The sequence below is a fragment of the Sphaerodactylus townsendi genome, linkage group LG11 (genome assembly GCF_021028975.2).
Source record: "Sphaerodactylus townsendi isolate TG3544 linkage group LG11, MPM_Stown_v2.3, whole genome shotgun sequence".
NCBI classification, from domain to species: domain Eukaryota; kingdom Metazoa; phylum Chordata; class Lepidosauria; order Squamata; family Sphaerodactylidae; genus Sphaerodactylus; species Sphaerodactylus townsendi.
In genome coordinates this window covers 38,835,878-38,848,077 of record NC_059435.1, presented here as the reverse complement: position 1 = coordinate 38,848,077, position 12,200 = coordinate 38,835,878, and the positions used below count along the sequence as shown (strand labels likewise).

General features: G+C 41.1%; 1 protein-coding gene across 1 annotated transcript in view; it reads right to left on the bottom strand.

The window, feature by feature from the left end:
- Positions 1-4,760: 4,760 nt before the first annotated feature.
- Positions 4,761-12,200, bottom strand: part of COLQ (collagen like tail subunit of asymmetric acetylcholinesterase) — a 53,853-nt gene continuing 46,413 nt past the window's right edge. Inside the window, exons 16-17 of the mRNA XM_048510967.1 lie at positions 10,906-11,008; positions 4,761-6,632 (exon numbers count right to left, since the gene is read on the bottom strand). Coding sequence (XP_048366924.1) covers positions 6,563-6,632; positions 10,906-11,008 — 173 coding nt within the window. The 3' untranslated portion in view covers positions 4,761-6,562. The remainder of the gene's footprint in view (positions 6,633-10,905; positions 11,009-12,200) is intronic.

Sequence of the window (12,200 nt, the reverse complement as noted above, 5' to 3'; positions counted from 1 at the left end):
CTTGGGACAGGAGTTTTTACCTTGCTGAAGAATTTTACCCCTAGCCCTAACTGCATGCAGGCCCAAATAAATCTAAAATGTATGCACGGTGAGCTTTTTCTTCTTCCAACTCATCTTCTCCAGCACTACAACCATGGCTTGCTGCCAAACCTACCCCAATTAAATTAGCATCTGTTTTCAGGGAGGAGATTGTCAGGTCGTATCTTGTCTTCAGAGACTAAACATGTCTCACATATTTTCCGATAGGTCATAGTTTTCCACTCGGTTTTTGCTCAACAGCTGGCATTCAGCCTCCTTCGTGCAACTGAGAAGCCATTCATCATTGCTGGCTTCTGCAGGGTCTTTACCACGGCACAACGATTTCCATTCTTTCCCTGTAACTTGATATTGGGTCTGCAAGCTCAGGTATACAACACTGAACTTGAAACCCAATGGCACTGGCAGGTTATAGGTGAATTCCATGCAGCCATGTAGTTTTATATCATGGCAATGGGTATGAGGTTACCTGCATACTTATTAAAAATAACAGTTTCGAGTGCAGCATACCCTATTTTTGTACTGCTGTGACTTTTTCCGGCCGTTGCCAAGTTCAAGAAGTAGATTCCCCCTGCCACTGTAACTCTCGAGGTTGCCTGAATAACAAAGGAGATGAGCACTGGGCCTCTCCAGATAAAATGGAGAAATGTCTGATCATCTGCCTCAATCAGGATTGTGAAATGTGTGTCCTACAAGACTAGATTTAGAATGCAATTGAGAGAGAGCAGGGTGGGTGTCCCTTTGGAGTAAAAATCCTTCCATTTTGAAGTGCTGACAGTATGGAAAAGCCTCATTAGGTTACTCCATAGCATTTTACCCATATGATCTCAAAGTGAAATGTGGACAGAGTAATCTGAGCCACCTGACAGAGTTTGGGCTAGGCACTATGCTAGCAATCATCATAGCCCATAGCCTTATCAAATATGAATTATGGACAGTTTGATTTTTCTGAAAACATGAGAGTACTTCTCGGGCAGCCATTTCTGAATGGTGCCTTCTGAGCTGTAAAATCTCAGCAGAGCCCACACTTGTAAATCCATTTACTTCAGTGGACTTAGAAGGGTGTAAATCTGTTGAAGATTGCACTGTCAGAGAAACAAACAAATTTCCTCAACCGTCATAAGAAAGACTTACTGGAAACACAGATTCTATTCTTGGCTGTCACAGAAATCTCTTGGGGTGGGGGCGGGTATCCCATTGGAACTGATCTGCAGGAGCCAGAACTTCTGTTTTCATTACAAATGATAGCAGTTTTTCAGCTGAAGAACTATGCAGTATGAAGATATGACTCCACAAGACTTTAAATGCCTGGTTAAGATTAACAGAAGAGGCCTGCGTTTTCCAGAGTGGTGCTCCATCCCAGCTAACCATGTTCTTTTTCTCAGGTGACTAAAATTCAATGTTTAGCAAGTCCCGCACAATGTAACTCCAGTTCCAAGTACCCTCTGTGGCTATTTTTAATTTTTTTTAATCTAATGAGAGATTCAGTTATGTGTCTGATACTGTCAAGTTTGGCCCTTAAATAGTCCCTGGATTTCCCACTGGCCTGACAACGTTTGAGCCAGCTTTCAGCAGCTGTCCCTTTTACAGCTCTGTGATCTGCAGCAATTAGCAGCTGATAATGTTTTCCTGCTTGACTTGAAAAGCTTCAAAAATAGTTCATAAACAAACTTGGGCACAGACTGGGTTACTTGTCACATTTGGATGAACCCTCTTTTCTCCCTTCACCTGGAACAGAGAAAAAAGCAGGGTTTTGTACATGTGCAGAAGAAATGGATTGTACAAACAGAGGATGATGTCATTTGGAAACATGAAAAAAATGCACCAATCAGGCAGGTGGTGTGAAAGCAGCCCTGAATCTTGCAAGTGAGTGAGATCCACCCTCCGCATCTCTTTAAGTCAGAGGATATTCCCTGTTCTAATAAGATAACAGTCTTATCTCTTATTCGATTCGATTCAATGGCATTTCTAACCAAACCTTTCAAATTTCTTTCTGCCAAGAACAGACAGTAAAGCAAAAACAATCTTACATCACAATGTGTCTCCCAAGAGAAAGTAAGTGCAATACAAAAGTCTTCACCACTGCTCTTTGAAATAGCTCTGTTCTTTCCCTCAAACATGTTAACTGAACTAAGCTGAATCTTTGCTGCTACTCCTTAAATTCATCATCATAATACAGTTGTGCACCTTGTAAAACATATTAAATGCAACCCTACTCCTTTCCATTTTCATAGCATAAGGGAAGGAGTAAGGTTTATTCAGGCATTAATTAAATATAGGTGCCATTAATTAATTAATATAGATTCCTTCACGACAGAAAGTAACCATAATTTAACTCCGTAAAATTAGCAGATTAGAACACCTGGATCAAAGAGCATGACTTCTAGGGCACAGTTTATCCTTGATGCTTTTAACATTACATACTATACTCTGAACTAACTCACAGTGTTTGTCTTACAGTACAAGGATGGCTTCCTCTCCTTTTCTGTCGATATCTCTAATTCTCAACTGTGCCACCTGTCTGCAAAAACTTTTGCAGATATGGGTTCCACTTAATCCAAACAGATGTTCCTTCAAATTTGAGATACCCACCAAGTTTGCAGAAAAGGCTTAAACTAACTAAACAAACAAACAAACAAACAGGGGGGTTAAACTCCCCTGAAATTAAAGAAAGCACTATCAGTGCATGTGCAGGGAATGCATTTATCTTTTGTGGCCATCTCTGTCCTCTGCCAGCCGAGCTGGGCCTGGAGCAGCTGCCTCCGCCCCCTGATGTCGCAGCTGGGTGTGGGGTGCAGCTCATCTCTCAGCTCATCCATGGTAGCAGCAGAGGCCAGGAGCCCCTGGCAGGCCTGACTGCAGTGGTGTCCAGAAGCTACTCAGCGCCCATCCATGGGGCTGGCAGAGCCTTGCTGCAGCCAAGCTAAAAGGTGAGGGGTTGGGATATGGGATTTCCTCCACGAGTTTTGCATGTCCCCACTGTGCAGATCAAAAAATCCCATCAATGGGGCCAGTGGGAGACAGGAAAGATGTATACGCATGGGGTAAAATTCTGCCTAAAAGCAACATATAGAAGCTAACACATTTGCATGGGGCTAACACATTTGCATGGGGTGGGGTGGGGTGGGGGAAGCAAGGTAAAGATCAGCTAGATGGGAGAACAGATCACTGGGAGGGTTGAGAAGTGGAAACTGAATGAAGAGAGGGTTGGGGAGGAAGAAGCACAGAATGCTCAGGTTGGGGGCAGAGTGAGATGGGAGGCAGCAGTGGCCAGTGGTGGTGGGTTTTTCCTCTCCTGTGATATAGGTTCCTTGTTTGGTATACTCATTTTAGCACTACTACCAGCAAGCATGAGACGCATTTATTTTAATTGACAGTCTCTCTGGTGCATGTAACCATAAAAAGCCTTTTAAAAGAATCCTAAAATCAGAAACAAACTATAAACAAGACTTATCCTTTCATATTTGGGGACACACAGACCAGGGAAGCTGAGAAATGAAAATCAAAACACTGGGAGCAGAGAAGCTTCTACAGCAAAGTTCTTTTTTCTAATCCTTGTTCTTTGCCAAAAATTAAATAAAATAAATCTGTAATATAATTTCCAGTAGGAGTGCATTCCCTTAATACAATTTCAATTGGCAGAACATCTCTGCTGAACAAATTGGCATAGGTCTTCTTCTCTTAACTGGCGCAGTAATCACAAATGCAATCAAAGCATGCCACAAGACTTTTGCTCCAGTCTTTTAGGACTTGGAGTGTTGCCATGCACCAATATAAAAATGAGATGAAAATGCTGGACTTTACCAGGCACAGCAAATCTCTGCAGATCCGACTGAATGCATCAAAACATTAACCTAGAAGGGGTGGGGGATGGGGGAGGCATATTTACTTTCTTTTCAAACCACCACTTCCTGCTTTGGGCTGCTTTGTCTGGCCAAAATAAATTGTGGAGTCCCCAGTGGATGCTGAAGACTCTTCACTGCTGGTGAACTGGGAAAAAAAGACTGTACCTTAACATCTGTCTTCTTCACTTCATCTTCTTGCCAGCATCACATAGCAAAGGTCTAATAATCTTTTTATCTCTTAACAGAATGCTTCCTGAGAATGAGGAAATTCTGCAATGTATGGTTCTTGGGAAACATTGGGTCTATGCCTATACATTTCAGTGGCAGCCTGTTAGTATTTGGCAAGTGCCAGTCACACAATCCAGTAATGAAGGAGTTAATGTTGTGCATGCTAATTAGTGAGGTCAGAAGTCAGTGACCAGGTAATTGACCCCTATTGGTCAAGCAGACCTGGCATGAGATACATGCCGTTCTGCACGTAGGCAATGGGCTTAAAGTAGCCTATCTGTGGTTGCCAGTACTGAGTGGAGGAAGGAAGAGGAAGCTAGCCTCGTTCACCTTCCTCCACAACCTCCCTTGGCTCTTGTTGTCAAAGCATGCAAAGGACTGGGCAGTGGGCCACTGGAGATTACCCAGAGAAAACTACACCAAGTCTTGTTGAAATTAATAAGACTTAAAACTCATAAGTTAAATGATGTTTCACTGAATTCAAGAGATGGAGGAGTGCCTGACAATTGTTCTCTGTATTGCGACCAGTTTCATTATGATAAAGCCATTTAGGAGCAATTTATTGGCTTCTTACTATAGTGTGTGTAAACAGTACATAGTATGTATTCATCTCTCGCATGATAAAAACAGGTATACACTAGTTGGTTTTAATTTAATGTTTATTATAACAATATAACATCTTCCTTATTCAACTTCTATAGAAGTAATAGGACAGTCAACAGATGTTATATATGTGTTCATGCATTTCAAACAAACACAACAGACCCTTAAAGATAAACCAAGAACAATGACCAGTAGGAAAGATTGACCTATCTTGATTCTTCTAAGTCTGAATCCACATATCATCATACAAGATCTATCTAAATTTATGACAACTTCATTTGTATCACAGCTAGCATACTTCCAACATGAAAACTGCTCTTTAGTATTTGCTGTAAAGGAAATCTATAATTTTCCTAAATGCTATCAAAGATAGCATAGCAGTCTTTTTAATAAATCACATATATACATATAAATTCTATAGAGTATATAGTCTGAACAACACTTCTGGGATGGCTCCTATATGCAAATAAGAATACTGCTGTACTGGAAACCAGCTCAACTGAGTAACTATTAGGTACATGAAAAAGATAAAATAAAAAGTTGATTTTGTGGCATCTAAGCTACAATGGAAGTTGATAATTAGACAGCTTGAAGGTTTTTCACAACAGTCTTTAATGTAATTCTAAGATTTTCATAATGCATCCCTCCAATTTTGTTTCATAACTTCAGATTTCAGGCATATTAACACAAGGCTTTATGATGAATAATTTAGAACCTTGGTAGGAACATGGTGCAAAGATAATGATCACTATGAATCAGTTCTGAAGATCTTGTTCCAAAGAGAGTTGATTGCATCCAGGTCATTGCTTGATGATGGGTTAGTCAGTCCTAAGGCTTCCAATGCAGGCGGAAGTATTTCCAGTTTGCTGATCCGGTTCCTATTGTCCTTCATAATAGGCAAGTATGACTCTTTTTTGAATGCTTCCATTTCATAAATTCAAGAATGAGGCACCATAAAGCCTAACAAATTTATTGCTGTAGCGGTTTTCCTAAGCCAGAAGTCACTTTATCAGATACGCAGTGATTGCAAATAAAAGTAACTGTATATCTAACGGCACGGATCCTCGCATACAAAACCACAATATATGTGTTAGCCTTTGAGATGTCATTGAGTTTTCTGCAACAGATTACAGTGCTAGCCATCTGGAATTTGTCTATATAAATATATATACACATATATAAATTTATGTACATCTTTATATTCTTCTATAGTAGCAGTCTCCAAATAAAGATGATCAGCTCCTCAGGCTGGTTTTCCTTGCTTAAGCACATGGCTAAATTGCCCATATCAATGTATACACAAAAGGGGGGGGGGGGCTTCTAACAAATCTGAACCCATAATTCAGGCAGCTAAAGCATATACAAAGTTCACATTATTAGAAAAGAACCCAAAATAGTCCTTATAAACACTGCAACCAGAGTATGCTTTGTGTTTATACTGGGAAAATCTTTTTTCTGCTACACAAACATCAACAACCTGCAGAGCTTATTTTTATGACTAACAGTGCTAAATTGAGGTATTATTGTGTTCTGTTGAAGTAACCATTTTGAAGTAAAATGAAGTTTGGTTTTTCTCTTGTTATGGCAGTTCCCATAAGCAGCCGTGTGAAATTTTAAGTCTGAGTGGAGAATGTTGCTTGACAGTTTTCTACTAAGACAGAATTCAGTGGTCCTATTTTCTTCCAGTGCAAGTCAATTGAAAATGAATCTCAAGCCACCACCAACAGCATGTCCCTGGTTGTTTCATCCCAGAGACTGTTGTGTCTATTGCCTGATCTTGGTTGATGATAACATAGCACCTGCTGTAAGCATGACATATGGGGAAATGCTTACCTACCTCTGCCCACACTTCATGTAAAATATCGGCACTCTGTAGAGTCAATATAGCAATAAGAAGTACATCGTAATTTTCCATAAGACCTGAAAGCAAAGGTGAAACATACAAGTTGTTACATATGAAACGTTTTACCAATAATGAGGAGACATTTACATTTTCTTTGCAAATAACTTGTCCATGTTGTTTTGGAAGAATGGTGCCTAATTTACCAGACAATTTTAATATTTTTCAGGAGATGGACAGCTGGGTTCTGACTGTAATTTTATATAAGAAATTAAACAAATTTAAACTCAAGCTACATGAGATATTACTCGATTAATAGAATTGAGGGAATCCACATTTCCCATAGCTAGATGGCTCCTGCATAGAACTTACTTCCTCAAGCACCCCAGGACCTGATTTGGACTATGACCACAGTGGGGTAGATGGCTTCATTCTCTCCCTCATGTGTTTTCTTGACCCTTGATGGCTTTACAGGTTATGTGGAGTATGAGTGGGGAAATGTCCTATGCAGTCTGAATCTCAGATAAAGAAAAAGAACAAGCACACTGCATAGAAATCATGGGTAAAAACTTGAAGTAAAAAAATAAGCTGGCTTTTATGGGGTTGCCAGCCTGCTGCCTGCCAGCTGGAACCAACTGAAATCTGGAGAAGCAGGGAAAATGGAGGGGCTGCCAAGTGGCAGTATTCTGTCACTTCCAGACAAAACCTGGAAGTGATGTCACGTTGATGTAGGAATTGCTGGAAACTCTGTGGTAAAAGAGTTTCCAGCAATTCCTAGAATGATGTGATGTCACTTCCAGGTTTTGTCTGGAAGTGACAGAATACTGCCACTTGGTTTTTCTAGTAAATGACATGACCTAAACACTGTCACTCAACAATGATTTTTTCCTCCTGTTGGAGTGCTGGTAGGCAACAGGAGTTGAAAGAGTAAGATTTCCCACCCTCAGAGACCAAATGGTAAGCCTAATTATATATATTTCCATGAATTTACTAAGCAGCAATTGTTTGGAATCTAATTAAGAGCTTCTTTCATGAGCCCTGAGGTAGAGGGGTAAACTGTAGTACTTCAGTCCAAGTTCTATTCATGACCTGAGTTCTATCCCAACGGAAGACAACCTTAGGTAGCCAGCTCAAGGTTGATTCAGCCGATCATCTTTCTGAGGTTGGTAACATTAATACCGAACATGCTGGAGGTAAAGTGTACATGTTTGGGGAAGGCAATGACAAACCACCCTGTAAACTAAGTCTGTGTAGTAAATGTGAAGTGACATCACCCCATTGGTTAGTAATGACCCAGTGCTTGCATAGGGGACTACCTTGCACTCAATGAAAGTCTTTGGCATTTTGATCTCTGCATGTCAGAGAATCTTAGAGTAAAATTAACTGCCTGATCAGGGTGATAAGTTTATGCAGAAGAGCATATAATGTTGGTGGGCAAGGTTGCATCTTCCCACCAAACTATGGAGGTCTTCTGGACCTCCTGTGTCTTCTGTGGTAGGGGTGGCGTTCCTGCCAAAGATTCTTCCAGGCACTGAACTTGCTCCTAGAACCACACAGACCAGGATCTATATATTCTACTATGTGTTGAAGTTTTCTTCAATATTTGCCCTTTGTTGATAATCAAAATGCATCAATTCATTCTGCTGTTATAGTCCAACATTGACCTTAAGGCTGGGAGAGGAAAAAATATTTTTGTTTTGGGTTTTTTTAAAGGAAACATTAGAAGCCAGCCCTTCCAAACAATCACTCTAATTACATTTTTTAAAAGGCACTCACACATAAATAGTTGTATGAGAACAGGAGGGGAACTTCTATAGAAATAAGCACAGTGCAAACAGACAGATGCCTATTTTGCTGCACATTCCAATACTCATGGTTCCTAATTCAGCAAGTGTTATGGGCATTGAGTTCTGCATGGCTGGTTTGAAGAAAATCTGCTTTCATGCAGGAAAATCATGTTTTCCTAGTACTCAGTATGCAGTTCTGTGGCCAGCCAAACACAATGATTCTGCCCAAGAATACAATGAAATGTTTGTTGACAGTTGTACAAGTGTCACAGCATTGATTGCAAGAGGAAGGACATCCCTTGTCTATATGGCTACTTTTTGTTATTTCTGAGTAGTTATTTTACAAATAAATAATTCCCCAGAAGCTAAATGCTTCTGCAGTTGCATCAGTGCCCAAGTTATATCCTTTTATCCAGCCAAGTCTGAGAAGTATCCTAGCAATCGTCCTGTCTGAGAATCCAATAACCCATCTAACTGAAGAATTGTTTCTCTCTGTATATCCTCTTGTGCAAGTTATGCTTTGAAGGCCATAATTTTCTGGATGAGATCCTTGTAGGCTTCTTGCCTGGCATGAGCCTGTTTCATTATAGTGTCCCCCTGTTTTAGGAAAAGGACCCTTGAAGAAGTAAGGGGAGGGAGCAGTTTGCCAGGGCATTCAGCAGGACCTGAGAGGCAGGAATAGGACATTCTGCAGATTGTTTTTATGAATGGTTTATTGTATGTCTATAATTTTAATGGAACAATCTGTAAGCTACTTTGAGCTAGAAATAGAAAGGCAGGATACAAATGTCAATAATAAATAAATTCACCCCAATAATCAATGAATAAGCCCCAGAAAGGGAGCTGCCTGATTTTAAAACCTGGACTTACATACCAACCTTTAACTTCTGTTTGCCAGATTGCTTCCCCAACCTGAATTTATTTATTTTGTACAGTAGTATCACTGCAGATGGTGCTGCAGAGGATTACAATTACAGGCTGAGAGCTTACACAGAAGAGCCTTTGCCAGAATGGACTCTTATGGATTCCTATTCCTGGCAATTAACACATTATTCTTTCATAAACTATGAGGGCCCTGCAGATAACTTCATTTGCAAATTAAGTGTTTCCTGTAAGATGATAATTATACCTGGCAGCACGAGAGAAGAAATAGTAACTGCAGGTGAAATGCTGACTTGAAGGAACCATGTATACACAATGCATGTAAAGTAAACCATCGGCCAAGTACCCTATCAGACTAAAAAGGAGCCCCCCGGTTCTGGTTCCAATTAATATTTTTCAGCTTACTCTAAAGTATAGCTAATGAACAGGGGAGGGTCATGTACAGCTCCCTAAATGCGAGAAGAGGGAGTGAGCAAAGTTCACTGACTATAGAGATATTTTGACCCTGATGAAAAGCAGAGAGATTTATAGTGCTTCTCTCAGGAAATATATATGTCCCTTCCTCATGACAGTGGGAGATACACTAGCAGCAAAAACAAGTGCTCTCAACACAAAGGGCGTGAATGAAATATATTGTTTGAAAAGGAAATGAGCACAGCTTGTTTCCTCTCGATGCCTAACTGCGATATATTTTCCTCAGAGACATCCTTGGGTCTGCTTTAGGGATGCCAGGCTCCAGGTGGGATCATCCAAAATTATACCTTATCTTCAGACTATAGAGATCAGTTCCTCTGGAGAAAATGGATGAGTTGGAGAGGGAACTCTGTGTCGATATACCCGAGGTCCCTGTCCTCCTCAGGCTCCACCCCAAGTCTCCAGAAGTTTCCCAACCTGGATCTGGCAACCCTACTCCCCATTCCCTTAATGGTGGCTGGGGCAGGGAGGGGAGGGGGTATTTGGCCACCCTAATCACCTTGGAAATATTTTCTGGAGTCCCATGCTTCCAATTCAGATTGAGACAATAGAGTGTGGGAAGAGAACATACAGACAGTCCCCTCCGTGCTGTTTTCCTCAACTGAAATGATCCCAAGGAGCCCCTGTTTGTCACACTGGTGGCTTTACATGTGTTGATGGAAAACATACTACTTTGCTAAATGAGGCAAACAGCTACTCTCCCAGGTCATGAGGCAAATGTACAGAGACCATGGTTCTCTAATCCAAATTGGGCCTCTGTGCATCTAGAAAGTACAGAACATCAGAAAACATCCCCAAGCCATCTCAGGGATATCCCTAGAAAAAATGTAACATATAATTAGACCTAATGTTGTCACTTAATTCAAGGGTGAGATGCGTCTGGTGGTCTACTTTCTGCCTAATTTTGTTTTAGGAACAAAGAGAATCTGTGCCCCAATCTCTTTGCTGCTGAATTTGGGTGGGGGGAGAGCAGGTCCCATAGCTAACACACTGAATGGCATACTGATTCATAGCTATGATACTTCCCAAGCAAGGAAGACAAGTAATCAGTTTCAGAAGAAACTTTTCTGAGCCCATAACTACTCTCTAAACCCATTAAAGTGAAAAAATAGGAGGGAAAAGAATAAAAAGAGAACTTCCCCACTTCCTTCCCAACAAATCTTCTTGCAGCTCCCATTTGTATGACTGAATAAAATTTAAAAGGCCATACCCAGGAAGATATGTTTTACATGTTAAATATCCAAAATCTGTCCCATCACAATCCTCTATGCCTTCTTGTCGGTAGCCATCTCCACAATAAGCATGGCGGCATCCTAATGTACAACAAAGAAAATAACAAAGAAAAGGGGGTTATTTAGTTGGCATTTCAGTTTCATAGACAACATCATAGATTTTCTTCCTATCATTAATGACAACAGTTTCTGCATAGTTTGCAATTAATTGATCCTGATGCAATGGTTGCATGCTTATGCATCTTACTTGAGGATGTTCGTCAGCCTCCCATATAGAAGGAGTAGATTGTAGGTCTCAGACCCTGGCCTCTAATTAATGTAATGCCAGTAGGCCATTGCTTCAAATGACCATAAGCATTCGCCCTGGTCTAACTCGACCCAGACACCATCAAAAATGATGCTTAGAGTCAGTCTGATGGCTTCAGATCATGGTGATTCATGCTCTGATCACATACAGGTTAGACTATTATAATATGTTCCCAATTGACCTGCCTTAGAAAATCACCCAGAAATTGTTTCAAAATGTATTGTCGAAGGCTTTCACGTCCGGAATCACTTGGGTGCTGTGTGGTTTCCGGGCTGTATGGCCGTGTTCCAGCAGCATTCTCTCCTGACATTTCGCCTGCGTCTGTGGCTGGCATCTTCAGAGGAAGATGCCAGCCACAGACGCAGGCGAAACGTCAGGAGAGAATGCTGCTAGAACACGGCCATACAGCCCGGAAACCACACAGCACCCAGATGTTTCAAAATGAGTCAGCCAGACTATTGTCTGGAATTGGTTACAAGCATTGTGTCACCCCTATTTTAAAAGTTCTACACTAGTTATCCATCTGTTTTTGGCCATGATTTGAACTGCATGTTTAGGACCCTACATAGCTTAGATTCGAATAAGGGTACGTGAAAGACTGCCTTCTCCCATATTGTCTATCCTGCCAGTCAAGATCTGTCTTCCAAGTCCTTCTGTTGAGAGCCAGTGTGGTGTAGTGATTAAGAGCAGGTGGACTGTAAACTGGAAAACAAAGGTTGATTCACCACTCTGCCATGTGAGCGGAGGACTCTTATCTGGTAAACTGGATGTTGTTTCCACACTCCTACACTCCTGCTGGGTGACCTTGGGCTAGTCTCAATTCTCTCAGAACTCTCTCTACCCCACCCACATACCTCACAAGGTGTCTTTTGTGGGGAGAGGAAGTGAAAGGAGTTTATAAGCTGCCTTGAGTCTCTTTACAGGAGAGAAGGCAGGGTATAAATCCAAACTCTTCTTCTTGTGTCT